At 46.3% G+C, this 22971-nt stretch overlaps 12 protein-coding genes across 12 annotated transcripts; all 12 read right to left on the bottom strand.

Moving 5' to 3' along the window:
• Nucleotides 1-428: 428 nt before the first annotated feature.
• I302_100108 (uncharacterized protein) lies at nucleotides 429-1858 on the bottom strand (the record flags this gene model as incomplete). Its single annotated transcript, XM_019190131.1, has 2 exons — nucleotides 429-1421; nucleotides 1496-1858. The coding sequence occupies 2 exons, from the start codon at nucleotides 1856-1858 to the stop codon at nucleotides 429-431; spliced, it is 1356 nt and encodes a 451-aa protein (XP_019046879.1).
• Nucleotides 1859-2312: 454 nt separating this feature from the next.
• On the bottom strand, nucleotides 2313-3509 carry I302_100107 (uncharacterized protein; the record flags this gene model as incomplete). The annotated part of the gene is made up of 2 exons (XM_019190130.1): nucleotides 2313-3311; nucleotides 3366-3509. The coding sequence occupies 2 exons, from the start codon at nucleotides 3507-3509 to the stop codon at nucleotides 2313-2315; spliced, it is 1143 nt and encodes a 380-aa protein (XP_019046878.1).
• Nucleotides 3510-4058: 549 nt separating this feature from the next.
• I302_100106 (uncharacterized protein) lies at nucleotides 4059-5335 on the bottom strand (the record flags this gene model as incomplete). The annotated part of the gene is made up of 2 exons (XM_019190129.1): nucleotides 4059-5000; nucleotides 5063-5335. The coding sequence occupies 2 exons, from the start codon at nucleotides 5333-5335 to the stop codon at nucleotides 4059-4061; spliced, it is 1215 nt and encodes a 404-aa protein (XP_019046877.1).
• Nucleotides 5336-5912: 577 nt separating this feature from the next.
• Nucleotides 5913-6959, bottom strand: I302_100105 (uncharacterized protein; the record flags this gene model as incomplete). Its single annotated transcript, XM_019190128.1, has 1 exon — nucleotides 5913-6959. The coding sequence occupies one exon, from the start codon at nucleotides 6957-6959 to the stop codon at nucleotides 5913-5915; it is 1047 nt and encodes a 348-aa protein (XP_019046876.1).
• Nucleotides 6960-7500: 541 nt separating this feature from the next.
• On the bottom strand, nucleotides 7501-8322 carry I302_100104 (uncharacterized protein; the record flags this gene model as incomplete). Its single annotated transcript, XM_019190127.1, has 2 exons — nucleotides 7501-7795; nucleotides 7946-8322. 2 exons carry the CDS (start codon nucleotides 8320-8322, stop codon nucleotides 7501-7503), a joined length of 672 nt encoding a protein of 223 aa, XP_019046875.1.
• A 726-nt stretch (nucleotides 8323-9048) lies between these two features.
• On the bottom strand, nucleotides 9049-10086 carry I302_100103 (uncharacterized protein; the record flags this gene model as incomplete). Its single annotated transcript, XM_019190126.1, has 2 exons — nucleotides 9049-9744; nucleotides 9817-10086. 2 exons carry the CDS (start codon nucleotides 10084-10086, stop codon nucleotides 9049-9051), a joined length of 966 nt encoding a protein of 321 aa, XP_019046874.1.
• A 1097-nt stretch (nucleotides 10087-11183) lies between these two features.
• On the bottom strand, nucleotides 11184-12248 carry I302_100102 (uncharacterized protein; the record flags this gene model as incomplete). Its single annotated transcript, XM_019190125.1, has 1 exon — nucleotides 11184-12248. One exon carries the CDS (start codon nucleotides 12246-12248, stop codon nucleotides 11184-11186), a length of 1065 nt encoding a protein of 354 aa, XP_019046873.1.
• Nucleotides 12249-13139: 891 nt separating this feature from the next.
• On the bottom strand, nucleotides 13140-14084 carry I302_100101 (uncharacterized protein; the record flags this gene model as incomplete). Its single annotated transcript, XM_019190124.1, has 1 exon — nucleotides 13140-14084. One exon carries the CDS (start codon nucleotides 14082-14084, stop codon nucleotides 13140-13142), a length of 945 nt encoding a protein of 314 aa, XP_019046872.1.
• An 823-nt stretch (nucleotides 14085-14907) lies between these two features.
• On the bottom strand, nucleotides 14908-16024 carry I302_100100 (uncharacterized protein; the record flags this gene model as incomplete). The annotated part of the gene is made up of 2 exons (XM_019190123.1): nucleotides 14908-15356; nucleotides 15454-16024. 2 exons carry the CDS (start codon nucleotides 16022-16024, stop codon nucleotides 14908-14910), a joined length of 1020 nt encoding a protein of 339 aa, XP_019046871.1.
• An 839-nt stretch (nucleotides 16025-16863) lies between these two features.
• On the bottom strand, nucleotides 16864-18036 carry I302_100099 (uncharacterized protein; the record flags this gene model as incomplete). Its single annotated transcript, XM_019190122.1, has 1 exon — nucleotides 16864-18036. One exon carries the CDS (start codon nucleotides 18034-18036, stop codon nucleotides 16864-16866), a length of 1173 nt encoding a protein of 390 aa, XP_019046870.1.
• A 2096-nt stretch (nucleotides 18037-20132) lies between these two features.
• I302_100098 (uncharacterized protein) lies at nucleotides 20133-21530 on the bottom strand (the record flags this gene model as incomplete). The annotated part of the gene is made up of 1 exon (XM_019190120.1): nucleotides 20133-21530. One exon carries the CDS (start codon nucleotides 21528-21530, stop codon nucleotides 20133-20135), a length of 1398 nt encoding a protein of 465 aa, XP_019046868.1.
• Nucleotides 21531-22314: 784 nt separating this feature from the next.
• I302_100097 (uncharacterized protein) lies at nucleotides 22315-22794 on the bottom strand (the record flags this gene model as incomplete). The annotated part of the gene is made up of 1 exon (XM_019190119.1): nucleotides 22315-22794. One exon carries the CDS (start codon nucleotides 22792-22794, stop codon nucleotides 22315-22317), a length of 480 nt encoding a protein of 159 aa, XP_019046867.1.
• Between the last annotated feature and the right edge of the window lie 177 nt (nucleotides 22795-22971).

Raw genomic sequence — 22971 nt, 5'->3', positions numbered from 1 at the left:
CATGAATCGTTCTCTATATACTCACACCTGTGGAACCAAACAACACAACTCTGTGATATGATCCGAGTCGGTCAGCTCAAGTGGAGGTCAGTGCACCCCGGCGTTGGCGTTGTCTTGGCGACGCCGGAGCCCACGAACGTGCTCAACAGAGTACAACCGAACTACAGCGATAGATAGTTCATCACCTTGTTCTGTAAACATGATACATGGCATAGAATTACTTGAAGAACACATACGAAGAACTGATATAAGATGAATAAAGACCAAGGTCCTATCGCATCCACAAACGAACGTGCCAATCTTTCTGCTTCAGTTGGGCGAAACGGCAAAGAGACATACTAGAAATGGATGGGGGTCTATATCAGCAAGATATCATGAGCAGTGTGAAAAAGATCAGAGTCGAGCAAGTACCACTCACCTCCCGCCAGCTACTTCTTCCCACAACAATCACAAGCCTGCGCATCATCCCAATCCACAATCCTCAAATACCTTTCAAACCATCCATTCTCCGACCTCTCCTTCCATCTCACCCTCGCAGCACTCATACAATCCTCATACCCGTCTTTGCCGCAATTTTGCTCTTCCCATGCATACTCATACACCTCCATTGAGAGCTTAGCGACATCCTCACCCCTGGGGGTCAACCATTTCCTAAACCCAGGATAAATCACCTCGATAATCGTCTTTTCATCCTTTCTAGGATGAGCACAACACCAATAGTGCGAATCGATATAGATCGCCAGGAAATTCGTGAGAAACTCTTTATCGCTTGACTTTCGATTGATCGATTTGATGCCCATCCTCAACTTGCTGCGGAGGACAGTCTCGGGGTTGAAGAAGAGGCGGATCTTCGAGAGGGAGTGATCGCATGGTGGAGCAGTTTGGTTCATGTTGTGCCAATTCGCAGTGGTGAACTTCCAATTACCTACCAAGGAGTCCAGGGCGTATTCGAAATTCTCGTCTCCTGTTTGATGGAATTTGGTAGTGGCTTGATGATCGAGACAGATCGTCTTACAGTCGAGGTCTTTCGCGAGAATTTTAGTGACAGGGTGAATGATGGGATCACCATCATGAGCGCAATTGGTGTAGAACGCATTACATGCTAGGACCTCATATCCCAAGGAGATATTCTCGAGGTTTTTGAAAGTGATGGAATCGTATTGAGGTACAGGCAGACGTTCGACTATGATGTCCTCAGCTCTCCATCGGTCGCCATCAGCCCTGGGAATCGATTGTGATAGTTTTCGGATCGCCCTAGCCTCCCAGAAGAGATCGTCGTCTTTGTCGATGTAGGGTCGATACTTAGGATGAAGAGATTCGGCAATGGCATTGGCTGCGAAATAATCGGTAATAACCAGAGCGTTCACCATATTGAGAAGTTCTCGCTTTCGATTGTGAGAGGACGAAGTTTGTCCAAATATCTATAGGTGCAGGTTGGTTTCGATCAGGAACCGGACAAGTCAGGTGAGAGGGGCTGCAAGCGATCGTCACTCACTTTACTAATGGTCTCCATATCGAACCATATACCTTTATGCTCGAAGGACATGTCGAGACCGTAGAGTATCTCTTCCATATTATCCATGCTGATCTCCAGTCTACCGTAAAGGAAGGGAGCGAAGTGGTCGTACATCCTATGATCGACTCGAATCAGACAAGCCAAAGTAGGTTTATCAACCACCGCAGCGATAGTATCGAGAAGATAGAGCGAGAGGTCTGAGGGGAGCTGATCGAGAGGGATCACAGGATCCACAGGTGGACAGGTGGATGATCTTTGATAGTCCGATTTTGTGATCGTATTCTTGTTCTTCCTCTTGGTTTTGGTCTTGTTCTTGTTTCGATTGGATTTGCTCTTGGACATGATGAGTGCGAGTGTGGTAGTGGTGAGGCGACCGATCGATTTGAGTGTGGAGGAATGTGTTGATAGGGATCGAAAGAGAGAGAGAGAGAGAAAGAGCTGTAATTCCAACAAGTATGCAGGTATGAGAAGATGGGTGTAAAATGAAAAGATGAATCATTGGTTGATTGGGTACAAGTAGTATGAGCTGACTGTACTGACTATGATGGTTGACTCAACTCGTGTTACAAGACGCACAGACCATTTTGATGGTTGCTAGCTGATGATGGATGAGCTGACGTGATGTGCTGTAGTGAAGTAATATACAGTACGCAGTACACGTCAATCAGTGACTTTGTGTAAGTTGGTTGTACATGACATGGAGAAATATACATAGAACGTATAACATGATTATAATCTATAAACATCAACACTCGTTATTGCCAACTTCATCCTCATTCTCACCTTCGCGACTAGGCTACTTTCCCTCGCAACAGAGACAAACCTCCGCATCCTCCCAGCTAACAACCCTCAAATACCTCTCATACCACCCGCATTCCTTCCTCTCCTTCCACCTCTCTTTAGCAGCTTCCATACACTCCCCAAATGAATCCTCACCGCTAGTCTGTGCCCAAAAAGTCCCCTCATAGACTTCCAAAGCCAATTTACTGGCCTCATCCTTATTGGGCAATTCCAGTCTACCGTCCACGGTGGACGGACAGATAAGTTCGATTGTCGTCTTCTCATCTTTTCGAGAATGGGCACAACACCAGTAATTCGAGTCGATAAGACCCGCCAGGAAGACTGAGAACATTCGTTGAACTCTTGCGATATCGTCCGAGTTGGCGGTTTCGATTCGTGATTGAGCCCTGATTTTGTTCTTGTTCTTGTTCTTGGTCTTGCTTTTGAGTGTAGGTCCAGGTTCAGATTCAAGGAAAAGGCGAACATTAGGTCTAGAATGGGTACATGGAAATTGATTCATGGTACTCATATGGTGCCAATTCGAAGTGGTGAACTTCCATTCCCCTACCAATTGGCTCAAAGATGTCCTAAATCCTTCATCGCCTTCGTGGTATTTTGATGCCGCTCGATAATCATAGCATACATCCTTCGTGCAATTGAGTCCTCTAGACAGCACAGTGATCACAGGATGAGCGAGCGGATCTCCATCATGTGCGCAATGCGGGTAGAATTCCTCTGAGGAGAGGAAGCCATACCCCAGTGAGATGTTTTCGACGTTCTTCAAGATGAGGGAGACACATTGGGGTAATGGGAGAGGTTTGTCTGATAAATTGTGTGACCCAAATGATATGGCTTCTTCGTATCGTTCGAGATCATCTTCGATGTATTCTGGATAGCTGGGATGGAGGGATCGAGCGATAGTTTCCGCGGAACGGAAGTCGGTGATGAGGAGAGTTTTGACCTTGTTGAGGAGGTGCAGTTTTCGATAGTGAGAAGATAAGGCTTGTTGGTAGGACTGACAAGGGGTCAGTCAGCTTGAGTTGATTGAAGTGGTTCAGATCGCACTCACTCGATCAAGGTTCTCGTCCAGCTTGGACCATTCCTCCTCGTCCTCGACGGTATAATCTAGCCCGTAAAATACCTTTTCCACATTATTCTTGCTGATTTCCAACTTGGAGTAGAGGAAGGGCGAGAAATGGGTCATACATCGCATGATTGACACGGACAAGTGAAGTGAGGGTGTTATTGTCGACCATTCTACCGATCGAGTCGAGGAGGTGGAGAGAGAGGTCGGATGGGAGACGACCGAGGGGGAAGGATGCCAGTGTGTTGATAGAGAGGGCTGAGAGGTCGATCTTTGTGTCGTTGCTCATCGTCGTCTTGTGTTCGTTGGCTGTGGTTCTGCCTTTGGCCATTGTAGAGGTTGTGTAGGGATATACTGATGATACGAGAGTATGGGCGAGAGATGATATTTCTCGTGGATAGTACTGGAGAGCAAGAGTCAAGATGAAGAAGGACGAGAGAATGAAAAAAATACAGTCATTCATATACGAAGTGATCAAAGTCGAGTCAACCATTCACTCCAACGCTTTGACCGCCAACCACTACCTACATGAGCTGACGTGAGCTCATTCACTGTACATGGTCCATTGCATCTAATTACATTCAACATAGATAGGAATATGGTGCAGCACCATACCATCCACCTACAACACCATCTTACATCACACCTCAATTGATAAATCAATTTCAACTACCCACTTCACTTCCTCCCACAACAACCACAAACATCAGCCTCCTCAGCCTCTTCAACCCCCCAACACCTCAAATACCTCTCAAACCACCCGCTCTCCCTCCTTTCCCGCCACCTCCTCTCAGCAGCCTCCAAACACTCATCCCGACTATTCACCCCACTATCCAACCCTTCCCAATCCTCCCTCATCTTCCTCATCGACCTCTCTACAATCTCCTCTATCATCTCCTCGGGTCCACTCTTGTACAAACCATCCCCCGAACAGATAATCTCAACAACCGACTCCTCCCCATTTCGTTCATGCGCACAACACCAATTTCTCCCATCAATATACCACCCCACCATCTCCATCATATCATCGCACCGATCCTCGCACCCTCCCATATCTGTTACCCATACCCTATACTTGGGTGCGATATGATCACATGGTCGAGGATGTGCATTCACATTATGTATATCCACCTGTTCCACCCTACCCCAACCATCCAGAAGAAGCCATAGACATTCGCTTAATCCGGGGTCATTCTCGTGGAACTTTTTGGCAGCTTTGAAATCGTAGCATACCTTTGATGGGCTGAGCTTGTGAGATAGGAGGGTGATGATTGGATGGGGGGTGTAGGAACTCTCATGGCCGCAATGAGGGTAGAACTCGTCGCTTGTCACAAAATCAAGTCCGAGGGAGATGTGAGTCAGGTTCTGAAGGATAAGAGGGGAAGACGAAGGGATGGGGATAGGTGGTGAGTCTGATTGTGACTGAGGTGTCTGTTCCTCGTTCTCGGACGAGGCTGTTGTGGCAGGCTCAGCCTTGAGCTGGTCGATATAAGCTGGAAAGTCCGGATGGAGCGATCGGACGAGATACTCGGCACTTTCAAAATCGGTGACGATGAGGTTTTTGATATGATTGAGATTCTTGAGCTTTCGTTGATGAGAAGCAAGAGACAGCACACAGTTCTAAATTGTGATATCACTCAGCACATATCCTGATGCGCCAGGCTTGCTCACAATGGGCTTACCTTCAGCTCGTTTCCTTGCACCTTACCCCATTCCGTCTTATCCTCAACAGTATAATCTAGACCATAAAACACCAACCTGACACTATCTTTATCCAGCTCGATCGTTTCATACAAGGCGGGACAGCAGGTATCGTATATATCCCTGTTAGTCTTAATCAAGCGAGTGAGAGTGGGTTTGTCAAGTATGGTGGCGATATACTTGAGGATGTAGTGCAACAGATCGTCAGGAAGTTGATTCCAGTCGAATAAAGAGTTATGCACAGTATCGGTCATCTTGATTTGACCTCTGTATTCCCAGATGAGCAGATATCGTTGAAGTACGGATGTAAAATAGAATGTTGTTGTGGAAGCGCGCTTAGACTAGAAAAGTTTTCATGTTCCTTCCTCTCTTTTCTTCTTTTCTATTTCGTATGCAACATCGTTTACAACAAATGTGAGCGATTACAGGTCAAGGGCTGGATGACATGAGTAGTTAAGCAGAATGGACGACAGACTGTACGCATTAGAAGTGTAACATGATTCGACTATAAGTGTAATATGATTCCAAAGAACACGACCAGAAGGCGTGTCACTAACACTCACACACATCACAAGCACATATCATATACACCATACACATACACATCTATACACATGCGCGAGACTCTTTTTCGAACCTTCCCGAATCGTACTCAGATCTATATCAGCAGAAGATTCGGTGATCTTCCTGTATTCTATAGGTCAGATCAGTCTAGTATAATTGTCAATCTGTCTCAGTTCATCCCGCACAGCATCTTCAAATGAGCCGACACTCAAAAGCATGACATACATGTACATACGCACGAGAATGATTGTCCCATCCCAGATCATCTCAAGCGAACAACCCAATCCTCGCTCTATACCACCTCCCCATCCTTTCCCAGTCCCCCTCCTCGCGCATTCCCATCCTACTCCAAATCTCATCTACCACCCTCTCCCACTCAAGCGAGAACATACATCCCACCCCTCTAATCTCCAACTCCGATTCCACCCCTCGCTTTACTTCTTCAAGGCTCGGGTAAGGGAGGGAATGTAAATGATCGATAAATGTACTGCACGTAAGGGATATATGATCGTAATGCTCTGGACAACCTTTAAGCGTCTCCGAGGCCTTCGCGGGGTGTGTACATTCCCTGTACTCGTAAATCAACTTGCGTGAGGTTGGGACGGGACCGACCATCGATCGATTCAGGTTCGTCCAAGTGAGAGTATCTAGATCCCAGAGTTGTGCGATGTAGCTGATGACCTCTTCGATACATGAATGAAGATGTATTCCGATCACACCACAGGGATAATCCAGTGTGAGGTGTTTGGGTTTGATATTATACCTTAGGGCCCGGAGGATAGGTTGAGAGGGTATATTGAATGGAGAAGAGCCCCATGAGCTGGAATTGTATAGGTCTGCTAGGCCCATGATAGCTTTGGAAGATAGCTTGAGAGTGGTCAAAGAACGGAACAGCTGCGTGATGGCAGAGGGGAAATACGGATTGGCAGAGGGAGATGGTCGGTGTGGGGTTAGTGCATTAGAGAGATGTTCCAGGGATGGGAGGTCGTTGATTGTCAAACGTTGGGTATAATTAAGAAGAAATTTCTTGCCTATCCGTCCCGAGATCCCGCACTTCGTATGATTCCCCTCCAACCCGGCAAAAACACTTTTAGCGTTATTCTTGTCGATATTGATGGTACGGTATAAGATAGGTGCGAAACGGTCGTACATCCCCGAAGAGCATTGTATAAGATTATATAAGGTAGATTGAGGGAGATCATCGAACGCGAGAAACAGGAGATGGATGACATCTGATGGGAAGCGGGTGAGGTCGAGGGGTGATTGGGGTGTACCAGGAGGAATAACGCAGGTGGTGTCGCTCGTGTTGGTCATGTTGTCTGTGTTTGACTAGCAGAGAGTGTAGAAGCTAATAGGTCAATGGTCAATGGATCAATCAAGACATGAGAATGGAAGAGTTCTTGAATACATAAAGCTGAATGCGATCTCAGCCTTGTCGCATAGCAGGATTGTTCAATCTCGATTCGATTTAATCCCTGAACGAACGCATCTTATCTGATAAAAACAGTTTCATCCTTTCGGCCGACCCGCTAAACGTGCCGTAATTACCCTCACCCCTACCAGAGACGCGATCCGAGTATCGCCGTGTGATCCGATCAGTACGTTGAGAGGGACTGAATGGACGCTTTGGACACGGGGTCATAATATCGTTGCATAAATTTCCCTTGCCATCTTACGATATGTACAGGGTTGAGCTCCTCACTCAATACTCGGTCTAGTTCGTCTCTGCTCACCTCAACACTCCTAAGTCTGACGATGACAACATGCCCGTACATCAGCCTTCCACGGCATATCCCAAGGAAATGAACACCAGGAGGGATGGTACCTGCCGGTTCGCAGTCAATGCTGTCCCGATCTATCGACCTTCACAAGAAAGACGAGGCTCCGCATCCTCCTTGTTCACCACCCTCAAATTCCTCTCACACCACCTCGCAGCCCTCTTACACCCCCTACCCATATCCCTAAGCGTCAACCCGTACTCCGAGAGATCCCCATCGTGCCACCGCATGAACGCTCCCTCGATATTCTCTGACCTCAAATGGTCCGTACGAAGATGAGGCAGGTTACTCAATTGGATCCTCACGTTCTTGAGGACAGCATCGATACAACAACGGCCCATATCGTATATCCGGCTTATAAGACCCATCACCCTGTCATCACATTGACATTCCTCCGTTGGACAATCCGGGAGAAACACCTTGATGTTTGAGATGGACGATACAGACCTTTGATCGTAGAAGAAGAAATTATGGGAGGTGTAAGATGTCAGTTCTAATTTTGAATAACCATCCCATTCTCACTGGGGGTTATCATTGAGATCTTCGAAATACTCTTCATTACCCCTCAGGTGAACCGGATCAGCCGTCAAGCATAGATGAGTGGGTCTGAGGATACATTTGAGGGTCCGGAGGATCTTGTGTATGTGCAGGTATTCGAGGTCGGAAGCTTTGTAGATGGAATGTGAGAGCTCTGGGCCGAGCGAGATGGAGGTGATCTGGGTGAAGTAATGGGGAGGGGGATGATCGCATTTCTTCTTTGAGTGGGAGTGTTGGTCCATATGTCGGCGGAGATATGAGGGATCGAGGAATTGTGCGAGGGCTTTGGCGGATTCCAAGTTTGGGATGATGAGGTTTTTGAGCTTGTTGATTGTATCTTTGGTGTGCTGAGGTAAGTTCATGAGATCGATAGTGTCATGTTCAGCCTCGTCGATGGATTTCTGGCAGGTCGCCGGACGGGACTTGGGATCGAGAGTCTGAGGATGAATATGTTGGATCTTGCTCTCCAGTGGAGAGCCTAGAACGTGTGGATCATCACAAGAGTAGATTGCAGGGTTGTGTGGGACGATTTCAGAAGTGTCATCATGATATGAGATATAGACAGAATTATCGTCGGCATCGGCTGAGTACAATTGTCTATTGAGTGTATGTTGTAAGAGCGCCCTTACTGTAGACTAGAAGATTCTTGTATCTCTTGTCTTTCTCTTGTACATCTCGGTCTCGAATCAGATCTGTTGGCACATGACTATCGAGCAGCTCTCCTTTCGCAGTGTGATCTGGTGAGCTTCCAATTTCAGGACGACATGCATCAGCGGAGCGGTCCAGAAAGAGAATGCAAACATGTCCCAGCAAGCTGCACAATCTCACGGATATGGATGTATGTATATACGTATGCATATAATAGTTCACTTAGACTGTACTTCTCGCCCGATGTTATAGACCGCCTACGGTGATTTAAGGATTCTCTGATCCTCTAGATTTCTCTCGATTACTTCGATGAGTTGTGTACCTATCCAAGAGAACTAACTTTCTGGTTGGCATGATGAGCTACGTATGTAGGATTTGATATCTGCCGCAAGAAGGATATGAATGAACCACCTGACTCACGTTCGTTTAATCAACTGTATCTAGTCCTTCCCACAACACACGCATACTCCCGCCCCTCCCTTCTTAATAACCTTGATGTTCTTCTTAATCCAAGTGACATCTCTTCTGAAAGCCCTGTGAAGATCATGAACGGTGATCTCCGAGCAACCACCCTCAGCCGGAAAACCATTATCGTGCATGATAACGGCATTTGCCAACTCATCAGGATCGTTCGGGTCCACGTATCTAGACAAGTGCGGAAGGTTGATCAAATTCACTCTTATATCTCCACCTAGAAGTTGAGGGGAGATCTGGGTTCTTTGAGGATCGGTCAAGGCGAAAGCGACTGCTTCGAAATAAGTGAGACAAGTGCAGGTTCCGTTGAACAGCGAGCAGGGGGGGAAGATCATATTGATATTTTCGACTGAGGGAGGGACGAAGAAGGGGTCATAAAAGCAGAATCCATGGGAGGTCCACGATTTGACTTTCCCACTGAAGAGAATGGGTTTGATGCCTTCGAGTAGTTCGATCTGCCAAAAGTCCTCTTTTGGATCTTGGGTGCCACCAGGTTGGGATACGCAAATGTGGGTGGGTTTGAGAATAAGACCGAGTATGTTGATGACCTTTTTCACAGTACTATCGTCGGAGCCTCCTTGGTCATCTTCCAAAACTGTTTCGGTCAATGCCCTCCCGAGAGAGAGGGTTCGAAGGTTCTTGAAGGATGCGCTATCGTCTGACTAAACCGGAGGATGAATTGCATTTGCGATGGCATTGGCAGCTTCGTAATCTTCGATAGTAAGTCTTTCGACTCCGTTCAGGAGGTCAATGACGATCGAGTTGGAAAGTGAACCAAAGATAGCTTGAGCATTGGATTTGCTGATCGCCAAATCCTTCATCATACCGTTGTGCATTCTGGTCCAGTCTGCCTTGGGAGCTTCGAGGATATGTCGATATTGTGGTTTGTCGATGGATGGGGAATGAGGGGCGTGAAAGTGGTTCGAATTCTTGCTTATAGATCGCGAGGAGGTTATGTATCCTTCGCTGCTATAGTCGGAAAGGCAAGAGTCGGTCGAGCTCATTGTGTTTGTGATTGAGGGTTATGACTGATAGTACAGTGTCTGATGAGTATTATAAAGAGATTTTGTAATGAGCTGTGAGAGCGTGCAAAGAAGGATACAGCCAGAGGTGACTTGGTATTACGATAATATGGAAATCGTCGAGAGAATCAAAGAAGTTCATGGGTCACGCCTCGTGTTCGCCTTACTACTCGGCTCTCCAGATCAGACGCTGGAGTGATGGCGACGGATTTACTGATGAATCGATCAGATTTAGCTTATCACCTCTACTAGCGTATTGCATATGCCGTGGGACTGAGCAGACACGACCTTTCAGGCTGATGTACACGCTAGAGCGATATATCACTACCTGTAATGTTGGTGGTCGTTGGAGCTATACAAAGGGTGTCATATACCCGAAAATCCATTCAAAGAGGACTAATTGCGACTGTCCCTCTCGCCTCAAGGCTACGCTTTCTCTTATCGGTGTTTGGTGAAAAAGCTGAAATGATAGGCAACGTCAGTTATTTGATTGTTTGATCGCCTAAATGGTTGCGTTACTGATTGAAATGATTGATCGATCGAGTATTAATTGATTCGATTGGTAGGTACGATCACCATGCTATTCGATCGACAATAAATTACTATCTCTGATTTCAAAGCTTACAGTACAATCAGGAACCGACAACTTACAAAGAGATCGCTTTAACCTCATGTTTGCCCCACTTGACCAGGATGATGGACAGGATAATCCCGCTTTAAAAGATCGCAGCTTGGTTCAGGACGACCACATACTTCATGCTAATCTCTGATCTCCTCGTATCTCATAGAGCATCGTAGGCATGCCACCGACACAGCATTTCGCATCGACGTTGAGTCAAGGTAAAACATACTTGGGCATAGATATTCATAGTCATATCGTGTCTTACAAATCGGGATATGTACGAATACAACACGAGTAAGTAGTATCATTCTGATTGTTGGGAAAATAGGGAAAGATATCTACAAAGCTTGTAGGTTGATATCGTAAATGGCACCTATATGTAGCTATACAGTAGTATACTCTGCCATGAGCCCACTGCCTGTAACCTGCCCTCAAACGTAAATTCAGAAATTCAGATTTACCGTGACTTCCATTGTGTCCAATCAAACTCTACCACAGCAGACACAAGCTTCTGCTTCTCCCTTGTTGATAATCTTGAAGTTGTTCTCAAACCACGAAGCACTTCTCCTGACCCCACTCGAATATCCACAACCCCGCCATCCAAATTTCGAACCGGTTCACCCCCTTCCCATCTAATCTTGATTCTGATAAGTTGATCGATGGTGATCATACCAGGTGTGATGTGAGGAAGGTTCGATACCTTAATGATCTTGTCTCGCAGAACACCATCAACTTCTCCCGTATACATACTGATGATAGTGTCGAGTCCATCCCTAAGTCTTCTATGGCAGGTACATCTACCTGCTGATCCGGGGGAGTAAGGACAGTCGGGGAGTTTGATATTGATATTATGGATAGTAGGGGGAAGACATTCACCATTGTAGAGCCAGAATCCGTGAGAAGTGTATGATTCGAGTTTACTCCAGCTATTCAAAAGGCCCGACAGATTCTCGAATAATGTCTCTGGCCAGAGTTCGTCGTACCCTTTAGTAGAAGAAGGTCTGGAGATGCAGAAGTGGGAGGGATCGAGCATACACCCCAAGACGCCAAGCACCTTATTGACGGGAGTGCAGCCATGGAATGATGAATTCAAAATAGCCGTTGCGAGTTTGGCACCGAGGGAGATGGTCTTGACGTTGTTAAAGATGGGGGAGGAAGGGTGATTCAAGGTGAATGCGACTGCTCGAGCTGCCTCGAGATCTTGAATAGTTAGTCGTTCGACCTTGTTGAGGATCCCAATCTCTACATTGTAAGTGGGGTGAGAGGGGGAATGGATGTTGGCGAAGACGATTGATGCGTTGTCCTTGTTTATTGTGAGGTTTTTGGATTGCGCCTGGAGATTGAGATATGCGGTTCGGATATGAGTGGGGACGGTGAGGATGTGAGAGTACGAGTTGAGGTGTGAGGCATGAAGGTGTTCAACGATGGGAGGAGTCGATGGCTCGAGTCCATCGTCGGAGGATTGGTAATCCTCAGATGAAGCGATAGACCATTGGGAGATATCGGATGATGCGATAGTCATGATGAGGAAGTTGGATGAACTATGGTGTAGATGAAGTTTGGAAGGGTGAGTGAAAAGGAAGGAAAGAGAGGATGATGATACGATGTATGAGTGGGTTATATAGAATCTACTTAGCCAACTATATCAGAAGGGGTGATGTGTCACTGTACTGTAAATTGATAGGGGCTGCCTCGTGTATAAGTCGTGTCAGTTCAGATCAAATTTGGAGATCAAAGTGGGGATAGACCGAATTGATAGGTACTCTGATATGAGATTATCCTTGCTTAGTTAGTTGATTGATTGATTGGTCGGTTGATTCAACAACAGGTACGTTGAACAAGCTCAACCGTCAATCTCACCATCACCACCATGGCGTGGGAATATACTGTACATACACAGATCATGATCTGTCTAAGAGAATGCGCCACTACCTCATGTTCACCGATAGTCTCATCCCCCGTCGACACTGATCGATACACTAGCCTAGGTGGACTTCACAAACGCATATCATCCTCGATTCACTTTGATACTGCAGGATGGATGGCTGCATCGGTCGTGAAAAGGCGTTCTTCGCCCGTCAAATTAGTCGAGCCCTTTCGAGATCAAGTGATGACCTTCGATTGATGGTGTTGTATCGCATGTGCGTCCAATGACGTACGATAGCGCATAGTACAAGGTGCATGTATATTCGTATACAGAGGTATCTCGAGCCATATTTAAATAAATATATATATATTAATATATACAAATCATGTTTCGCTAGTATTCAGGACGACGAGATGGAACGAAGTGATTTGGATGAAGAAGGGAAGCTACCGAGGAAAGGCTAACGAGTGATTGTCTTATCAGCCCTGAGGTGGATACTTGACGTATCTTCAAGAGATATCCTGACTTACTATTTGAGAGACAACGCTAGATCTTCTTCCCACAGCAAATGCAAGGCGCCACCTCCCCCTTACTCAACACCTTGAAATTGTTGATATAGCAATCCGAAGACCTAACAAATCCATCTCGAATACTCTTCTCCTCTCCATGAATATCGATCGCGACCGTACTTTCTTCCGAATCGATCTTGAAACCGGAAAATGCATTGAGGTTGATCCACTCAGCTAGGAAATGAGGGATGTTGAACAATTCTAACCTTGTTCCTCGCAGTTCAGGCCTGACTTCCCCAATATTGACATGCATGTCCATAATGCAGTCGACGATATATTGAAGATAGTCTATACATCTTGAGCAATGTTTTTCTCCCTTGCTGGAACCAGGACAGTCGGAGAAGAACACCTTGATGGTCTTGATGTTAGATGGAAGGTTCTTGACATCGCAGAACCAAGCCCCATGGATGGTGAGCGATTCGAGATTCCAGGTTTTCCAGAGATATTTGATTTTCCCGAATAATAGCTCCTCTTCGTGGAACTCTGCAAGCTTCATAACTCTCTTGGAAGGTGCGGACACACACACGTGAGTGGGAGCGAGGGAAGATTTGATGGATTGGAGGACCTTGAAGATTTCTGGTTGTTTGATCTTGTTCGAATCCCAGATAGTATCGATGAGGGATGTTCCAAGAGCGATCACCGTGATGTTCTTAAGTAGTCGGGGTGTATGATTTTTGTTCCAGAAGGTGGAGTCTCTGATGAGATAGGATGGATCGAGTGCCGCGGCAAGTGCTTTGGCACTCTCGATATCTTGGATGGTAAGAGTTTTGACCATGTTGAGCAATGCAATTTCGGTGCTGTAGGATGGGTTCAAGGATGAATGGATGTTGGCAAATACATCTTTGACGATGTGTTTGTAGAGGGTCAGGTCTTTGCAATGAGCGAGAGATTGCATAAATGGTGTTCGGACTGATTTGGGCATGGTCAAGGATGAGAGTATGGCGAGAGATCGATCGTTGCGAGGTTGATGGATTTGAAGGAAGGAGTCGAGAGTGAAAGACCATCACCGCCTGAGCGGGAGGAGCTGTGTGGGAGTTGAGTTTCGACTGCAGTCATGATGGTGAGTTGTTGGGATAGGTGGGATGGGTGGGTGAAGTCATGCAGATGGAAGAAGAATAAAGACTAAGCGAAGAGAGAACAAGAGAAAGGATGTTGTCTCTTACAGTTACAGTAGAGTATGGTATTCAATGTGACTGACATTCCCCACTCTGCTTCGATTTGCAAGAGGAGGTCAAAGCGTGATTAATACTAGTCTGCTTCATGTTTGTGTCGTGTTTTGATGATTGATGATTATGATCAAAAGTGGGGGAATCAATCTCTGATTTGATAGGCACATTCTGCTAGCGTGTATGCACAGACAATCAACCATACGTGTAACATGAATCCATCAGGTCCCACCGTACTTTCACAGTCACTTTTGTCTGAACAGAGGACGGATACGCTGATATGGAACTAATCATTGATCGACTGAGCCTACAGTTGCGCATCTTTGAACAGGACGGGGGAATCTTTGATGTGCATGGTGATGAAATTCATACGATGGGGTTACTCTTAAAGGAAGTATTGTATATACAGGTATTTCACACGGTAAGATAATAGTATAGCCAGAACAGAGGGTGAACGGTGTGTTGAAAAAAAGTTTACTCCGTATTGTGACTATACATGGAGTAGCCTCATCAGCTATTCAGCTGTACGATATGTGGAAGGTGGTGATGGAATTGACGCTTACAGTATAGCTCCACAGATCAGACTTTACCACAGCAGATACAAGGTCTCTCCACATCCTTGTCGACAACCTTGAAGTTATTCTCGACCCAGCCAGAACATTCCTTGAACGTCTTGCGGATATCGATGACCTTACCATCTTCATTGATGACTGGTTCTCCACCTTCACTATCGATCTTGAGTTCTGCCAAAGAATCGACCGTGATCCTGGGGGCACAGATATGGGGGAGGTTAATGAGGTGGAGTCGAATACCTCTTAATTCCTTGTCAACCTGTCCAATATCCATATCAACGATAAAGTCGAGGATGTTACAATGGTCTGAACAAGTGCAGAATTCTCCGTGGAGAGTGGCAGCGGGACAGTCGGGGAAGACGATATTGATGGATTCGAGTGATGTAGGAATACAGTCGGATCTGTAGAGCCAGAACCCATGAGCGGTGTAGGATTTTAGATTGCCGTTTTTCATGACTACCGAAAGTTGATCGAGTAATCTCCCAGTCGCTTTCCAGCTTCTCGATAGACGTGAGAGGCTTGTACAAGCAGATATGAGTAGGTTCCAACATACATCCGATAGCCTGGAGGATCTTGTGGATGTGGAGATATTCCAATGAGGAGGAAGATACGATGGATTCAATGATACTGGAACCGAAGGAGATGGAACTGACGATCTTGAGGATAGAAGCTGAGGGATGATCGCAGGTAGAAATAACTCCCTGAGAGTGTCTGAAGAGGTAGTCGTTATCGAGGGCGGTAGCGAGAGCCTTGGCACCTTCCAGGTCGTTGATGATGATGGTTTCGACCTTGTTAAGAAGCTCTCTATCGGCTGATGAACCAAGATTACCGAAGATGTTGGAAGCGGTATTCTGATTGATAGTCAATATTTTGCCGTGGAAGAGAGCAAGGTACTGAGCTCGAACTTCACTGGGTAATTCCAAGATGTGAGAAGGGTTCTGTATCTCGGTCATTGGTGTAGTCATGGGGGGAGTGGCGATAGGAGGTGAAGCTGACTCGACGAAAGATTTCTCGTCTTGGTCGGTAGTGGTACTTCCGAAAGATTGATATCCTCGATTGGGACCAGGATGGAATTGGGTGGAAGACTTTGAGGATCTGAAGAGACCGCAGAAGTTTCTGGTCATGATGATTTGTGTGGATATGCGAAAGAGGGAGTTACCGAAAAGAGAATAGAGGACGATTAGTGCATGTGGAAATCAGGAAAGAGGGTATGAACAAGTCAGGAAAAAATCGTTATATACCTTTTGTATGTACTCACCCAACTCACAGTATCAGTGGGTTCAAAGCTTGGATCGACAATTGCCTCGTGTTTACCTGCCCGTGTGAAAAAACCAAAAGACATCAAACACTGTCTGATTGATTGATAGACTGGAAGGTTGATTGATTGATGTATTGATTCACAGATTGACTGTTTAGAATTGAAATTCAACTTATTCCCAGGATCAAAACGACTATCTTGATCATCGGGTTTGACGCAGGATACAACACCATTCGATCCAGGTATTATCGTGTGTTCTATGACAATCAGATCAATCGTGATTATCTTGATGCCTCGTGTTTAAGCTGATTGGATGGGTGAGCAAAGTGGGTATATTGAAATGATACAAAAGGTATATCATCTGAATAGCTGCTTGTCGGTTTGAGAAGACTAACAATAGATAGTCTTATCATTCTAGTGCTAGCGAACGATCAATCACATCATGATCAGGGATTTGCACAGAGCTAGAGCATGCATACTGTATCTCGCTTAGATCGCATAATTGTTTTTATCACACACGATAAGACCTCTCGCCACGCACAACTTCGATATTTTACAATCGACCAGAAGCATAAAGTGGATGGTCTGACGATTTCGTGTTCGGGGAAGCTGACGAATGGGGAACACAATCAGTGAATATACACGATATGCGAAGAAACAGACTCTACCACTTACCACAACCTAAACACAACCAGCTAGCGTACGTCAAAGCCAGGTTCTCGCCTCCTCCCTCTTCATAATCTTTAGATTATGTTCAATCCACCCCGAACACCTCGCAATACCATCCTCAATCGTCGTCTTCTCCCTATCCCTATCATCGACATGTAATCTCATCAGACTCTTCATCTTGATCTGCTTGATCCCATCAACGCAGACCATATCCCCTGAGATATGAGGCAGATTGACGAGGTTCACTCTCCTCCCTGTGAGCGTCTCCTCGATATGTGGATAATCAAGATCATCGAAGAATATCCAATTAATAGTATTTTCGAAATTATCTTGACACGTACATCTCCTGTTTCTCGGGAAGGGACAATCCGCAAAGATGATATTGATTTCTTCGACTGTTTTGACCAGCTCTTCCATGTAAAGCACAAAGTCACGAGAAGTGTATGACTTCAATAGCCACTTCATAAAGAGTAGTTGGACTCGTTCCGGTAATTCGTATTGCAATTTCAGTCGATACTCTTCCACATCCGAGATGATGGGAATACCATCATCTCCAGCGTCGATATGTAGATGAGAGGGTCGAAGGACACATCCCATAACTTGGAAGATCTTCTCGATACCAAGATAGTCCAGCGGAGATGCAGTGTGAATGGCGGAGGTGAGAGCAGGTCCGAAGATTATTGTATGGACTTTGGCGAATATCCAAAGACGGAAACATTCGCAGTAGTCTGGGGAATGTGCAAGGTGCATGCGCAAGTAGTGTGGATCGAGGACTTCGGCGAGGACCCGAGCGGCTTCGAGATCTTCAATCATGAGATGTTCGACCTGGTTGAGCAGGATCAAGTCTGCCTTGTAGGCTGGTACTTGGCGTGGGAGAAAGTTGGCGAATACACTGTGGGTGTTGTGCTTGTTGATCTTGAGTGTTCGAGCTTCCATTGGAGGCAGGGAGTATCCACTGAGAACGTTTGCAAGTATAGTGGGAAGATGAAACGAGCTACTAGAGGCGGTCGAACCATCATGAGCTGTGTCGGTTGTATCTGTAATCGAGATGTTGGTTAGAATGGCGAGAGATTGGCTGAGGGGTAAGGGTATGATTCCTGATTTTGTGGATCCAGATACCTCGAGAGGGGCGTCGGAAGGAGCGGATGGTGAACAGGACTGATGTGGAAGGTGGGATTTTCCAAACAAGGTGCGAAAACCCAAGGTCATTGTGGATGATGTGAGTGTTCTCTATGTGTGCGAAGAAAAGAGTGGGATGATAAGAGAAGAAAAAGAGGGTCGTATTGATATATACCATATGAGATAGTAATCAGCATGTATAGTAGGAGTTGATCAAATTGACACAAGGCAATCAAGGTCTAGAGCACGATGACCTCGTGTTTAGGTCGTTGTTCATAGGATGGACCACAGTTTCAATAGGGAATCCTGTAACATCGTAGATCCCTTCGCACACGCAGATCTCGACTGACGAAGACAATGCATTGCTCACTTGCGAAGAACACGTTTCATCATCTTGAAAGACGGTGTAGCACATCCGCATCAATATCTGTCCGCATGACGTAGAGCGATAATCCACGCAGACAATCTTGAGATGGTTATCTCTTTGTTTTACGAAGCTGAAATAAGTAAAAGGTATATGCATACATACAGTACAGTACTGATGTCCAAAGGAAGGGAGAGAAGTTGATGTGAGGTTGACATTTAGTAGGCCAAAATGATCTTCAACGGTGTTGAAGCAACAGAAGTCCACTACGATCATGTCAGTTAAAGCCTCACTGTGCAGGAAGTTGGGGAAGGTGGGTTGGAACACTCACTCCTCCGAGCATCTCTCAAACTTGATCATCTCCACAACACAAACGACACGAGCTGATCTCTTCCTCTTCCTCGAACGACTCGAAGATCTCTCTCCACATCCTGACCATTCTCTCCACCTTGTATCCCGGTGTCGTACCTCCGACACTATCTCTAAACTTCCTTTCGATTGTAGACCAGGGTGTGTTGGCGGTACATTTTGGGACGTTGTGAAAGGTGATCTCAGGCATTGGGGTGTGCCTTCCACTTTTCTCACATTCCTGAACCAGGTAATCGACCATGTCGTCCACTGTGAAAGGGCAGAACGATCTTGCATATGATTGACCGCTGGAAACCCGTGTTTGAGAATGGCAGTTGGAGGAGCAGGTACAATCCATAAAATGTAGATTGATGCCTTCGCTAGATTGGTAGGTCTCGGATCTCCACCATGCGTTATGGATGTGTACCGATCCCTCAGAGGTATACCCACCAAGCAAGTATCCAATGGTTGAAGGGGACCAATCGCTCGTCTCGATGTCTTCGAAGAGGCTTTCAAGATCCGGCAAAGTAATACGGACATTATTGAGAGGGAAAAGCGTCCTAAGCATTATCTCAGTCGTTGATGTGTACATGCCATAACGCATTGTCACTTTATCCATCAATTCTCCATATTCATACTTTTCGATTATGAGATCGAAGGCTGAGGGGAACAGTCTGTAGCGATGCTTGTCCTCGTAGTCGAGGAGAGGTGAAGAGGAAGGTATTCGTTGAAGGAACGAACACAGGATATCAGCATCGCTTAGGTTATCGAGGATGATTTCGTTACAGTATTGCAGTAGTTTGGTTTTTCGGATATGCGAATCGATCTGACTGCGGGTGGCGATAGCAAAGTCGAGCCCGATATCCTCCTCTGACGGAAACCGCCATCTTCGGTGGAGAGATTCACTGAGAATAGGCGAAACGAAGAGTCCTTGGAAAAGTTTTGATACGTTCTCCGCGCCGTGAAGGTGATTGATCGATACAAGATCTTGCCAAAGTGATCCAACATCTCTTTCGACGTAAGCATCATCTTGGCAGCTTGAGGTTTACCGAGCTGTTCGATGTAGCCAAGGATCATCGATTGGATTTCTGGAGGGAATCGGTCAAGTGCGAGGGGTGAAGCTGACGAGATGTTCTGCGAGGAAGAAGAAGGTGAGGGAATGGCGCGGTCGAGTCCGGTGAGGTGAATTGCATTGTGGACTGGCGAGGGTCAATGAGGAGCGATAAGTGGAGGAGTGAAGACATGTGGATGTGAGGGCGTGTAGCTGAACGAGAGATGAATGTTAAAATTGTATATAAGAATGAGTCGACGATGAAGAAGGAAGGGACGATGTGAAGTATAAGGATAGTTGACTGTGGATATAGTATGACGGTAAGTGCGCATGGACCACCTCCTTCTCGATGTGGCGACAATTCTGTTCCTTCTCCATTCCTATCCGATAATGCGAATATGAACTCACTCACATCCACCTCATCTACTTTCTCCCACAACATACGCACCCATCAGCCTCATCCACTTCCAATATCCTAAATTTCCTCTCCAACCAGTCTCTCCTTCCAATCCAGTCTCTCTTAGCCCTTTCAATCTCCACCTCATGATGATCCAACCATCTTTGACTCTCCACAACCGCTTCCAGTAGATCATCTACACCAATCCCCATCAAACATGGATACCCTATCAACTCGACCCTCCTCGCTTCGTTACTCTCTTCATTCTCCCAGTCTTGCAAAGTGAGATATATCAACACCCCCCTCAATGCCTTCCTACATTCACACTCTTCTCCAGAAGGTCCACCGCACCTGTCCATCAGAGACGTATGATTGAATGCTCTAATAACCGGAATGTTCGGAGGGAAGAAACATGTGACTGCCCGTGGGTCGTCGGACGGGTAAAGTGCGTTGTCTCGACCTGGATCTATCAACCCTGCCGTACTATGCCATGTGAAACTTTTTAAATTCCAGTTCGCAACTAGTTCCCTCATCCTCCAAAAGAAGGTACAGTCCCACGGTCTTTCTAAACCTTGACACCATGTCGAACACATATGCGTCGGTCTAAGGATGTGCGATAGGGTGTATAATGTGTTCCCAGGATTAGGATGTGCGTACGGATCAAACAACGGGGCTTGATCCCAGCTCAGTCCCATCAACAAACCCCCGATCTTACTTCCGAAGAAGCTGGTTTCGGCTTTCATGAGATCAACATCAAGTGATACGGTCTTGACGTTACTGAATGTCTTAGGAGGTGACTGGGGTATTGAAAGTGGAGGGTCTCCAGGTTTGGGGCAAGTAAGGATCTCTGGTCCAAGGGATTTGGCAATGTAGGTAGCTGATTCGAGGTCGGATATGTATAGTGATTGTACGTAGTTGAGCAGCTGGACTTTTCGATGGTGAATGCTAAGTATATCTAGACCGAATGGAGGTGGCACGGGGGGAAAGGTGAGGGCAGGTATATCTGCGTCAAGCTTTGGTACTATCCCCTTGCTTTTACCCTTAGGGTCATCCTTATGCTTCCAAAGCCTCTTAATTCTACCTATGACACTAGTCTTGACATCCCTCGCTTTAGCTTCTTGTGGTGTATCACTTGGACACGGTTCGCTCTCCAAACTCCAGTCGATACCTAGACAAACGTTCCAAGCGTTCTTCTTGTCGAGGATGAGGTCCCTATACAGAACTTTTGAGAAGTGATCGTACATGTCTTTGTTGCATGACATGAGGTTGAGGAGGGATGCAGGGTCACATGCCGAGGACAGATGATCCATGAGGTAAAGCGATAGCTCGGGAGGCAGTCGATCGAGAGGCAAGGAGGGTAATGTGTTCATATGAGTGGTAGCTGCGTTGGGCGATGACGAAGTTAGAGAGGACGAGGGGGACATGGTGGTGGACTACATGTCTGAGGTCATTGAAGCCAGATCGGACTGATGGAGATGAGTTGTATACGGATGTCACACAGTGATAACATCTCTCTGTTATTATCTACATCGTAAAATGTGAAAGTGGGATTGGGTCATCTTTGATGGTGTTGATCCTCTTGTTCTCAGCACAGCTTTGATCCTCCGACTCAGCACGGTCTTGCTTATGTAATTGATTAGTCTATTACGCACGTACCTTCCTTATCAGCTCCGCGATCGGCTTATCTCGGTCCGAGCATGAATACGACTAGCATCTCACCACTGCCTAAGGTATCCGCAGCTCTATGTTGAGATTTGGGGTGCTTTATGTTTGCAAGGTTGTTACAACAATCCATGAGAACATCGTTTCCTAGCGTCAGAGCACAGTCCTGAGGATCAATCAGAAGCGATACTGAGGTAGTACGCCATGACCTTCAGTTGAAGCTGAGGATGCTTCCTTTCAGCATGTACTTCTGATTCATGCCTCACTAAATGCTATTTGTAGCGCAACACCGTGCCACTCCTTCGACATATTCAGGGACTCCTTCTAAGTTTCTCGCAAGCTCTACGTGGACGATAAAAGTAGATATGCTGCCTTGATGTGACTCGAAACTCTGAGACTAATCGCCACTCAAACGCAGCTCTCGCCTGGCACCAAGACCATTCATACGAATACGGTAACAATAACATTCACAGGACTCAGGGCAATCGTAACAGAGTACTGACCATAGCGCAATTGCTAGAACCACCTCGCAGGCAGTGTGACCTGCTAGCTCGCAGGGCCCTCGGTGAAGCCTAGAAGCTCACCGGAGTCATTGGTGGGAACTCCCGCTTCTTCACCATTCCCTGGGAACTCGGGAGACTTCTCAAGGCCTTGTAAACACTTCAAGGCTCCACGTCCAGCCGTTTGTAAAATACTGGCCGCGTGCGCTCTCATAGCCCAATACCCGGCCTTCCGACGCTTGTTCGCGTATTGGGTAGAGATTGTCTCGTATTCCTTCTCGAGATCTGCAATATCGGTCTTGAATTGCTCAGAGAATTCGGATTCTTCCCATCGCCCGTATTTGTAGAGTTGTGGCTCAAACGATTCTTCGCCTTTCTCTTTCGAGGTTGATCCTGAGGTGAGATCATATCGAAGCTTATTGACGGCGGACAAGTACCGGCTCCACATGGAGTCGTTTTTGTTCATTGAGCTCTTGAGGCTCCGCTCAATGTCATAAATAGTACGTTTGTTGGACGATTCGGACATAATGATACGTTGTGATAAAGAGAGAAGGGGTTTTAGGTGCAGAGGGCGATAGTGTCTTATGTTTAGCAAGTGAGTAGATGAATCACAGTAGTAGTATATTACTACTTATGCATGCTTTGACATGACCAGCAGGATACTTGGTCGGTCTTCCATGACCCTTGAGTACTACTGAAGTCC

This window comes from Kwoniella bestiolae, chromosome 1, assembly GCF_000512585.2.
Source record: "Kwoniella bestiolae CBS 10118 chromosome 1, complete sequence".
Taxonomy (NCBI): Eukaryota; Fungi; Basidiomycota; class Tremellomycetes; order Tremellales; family Cryptococcaceae; genus Kwoniella; species Kwoniella bestiolae.
The sequence above is the reverse complement of the archived record's forward strand: the minus strand, read 5'-3'. Positions and strand labels throughout refer to the sequence as shown.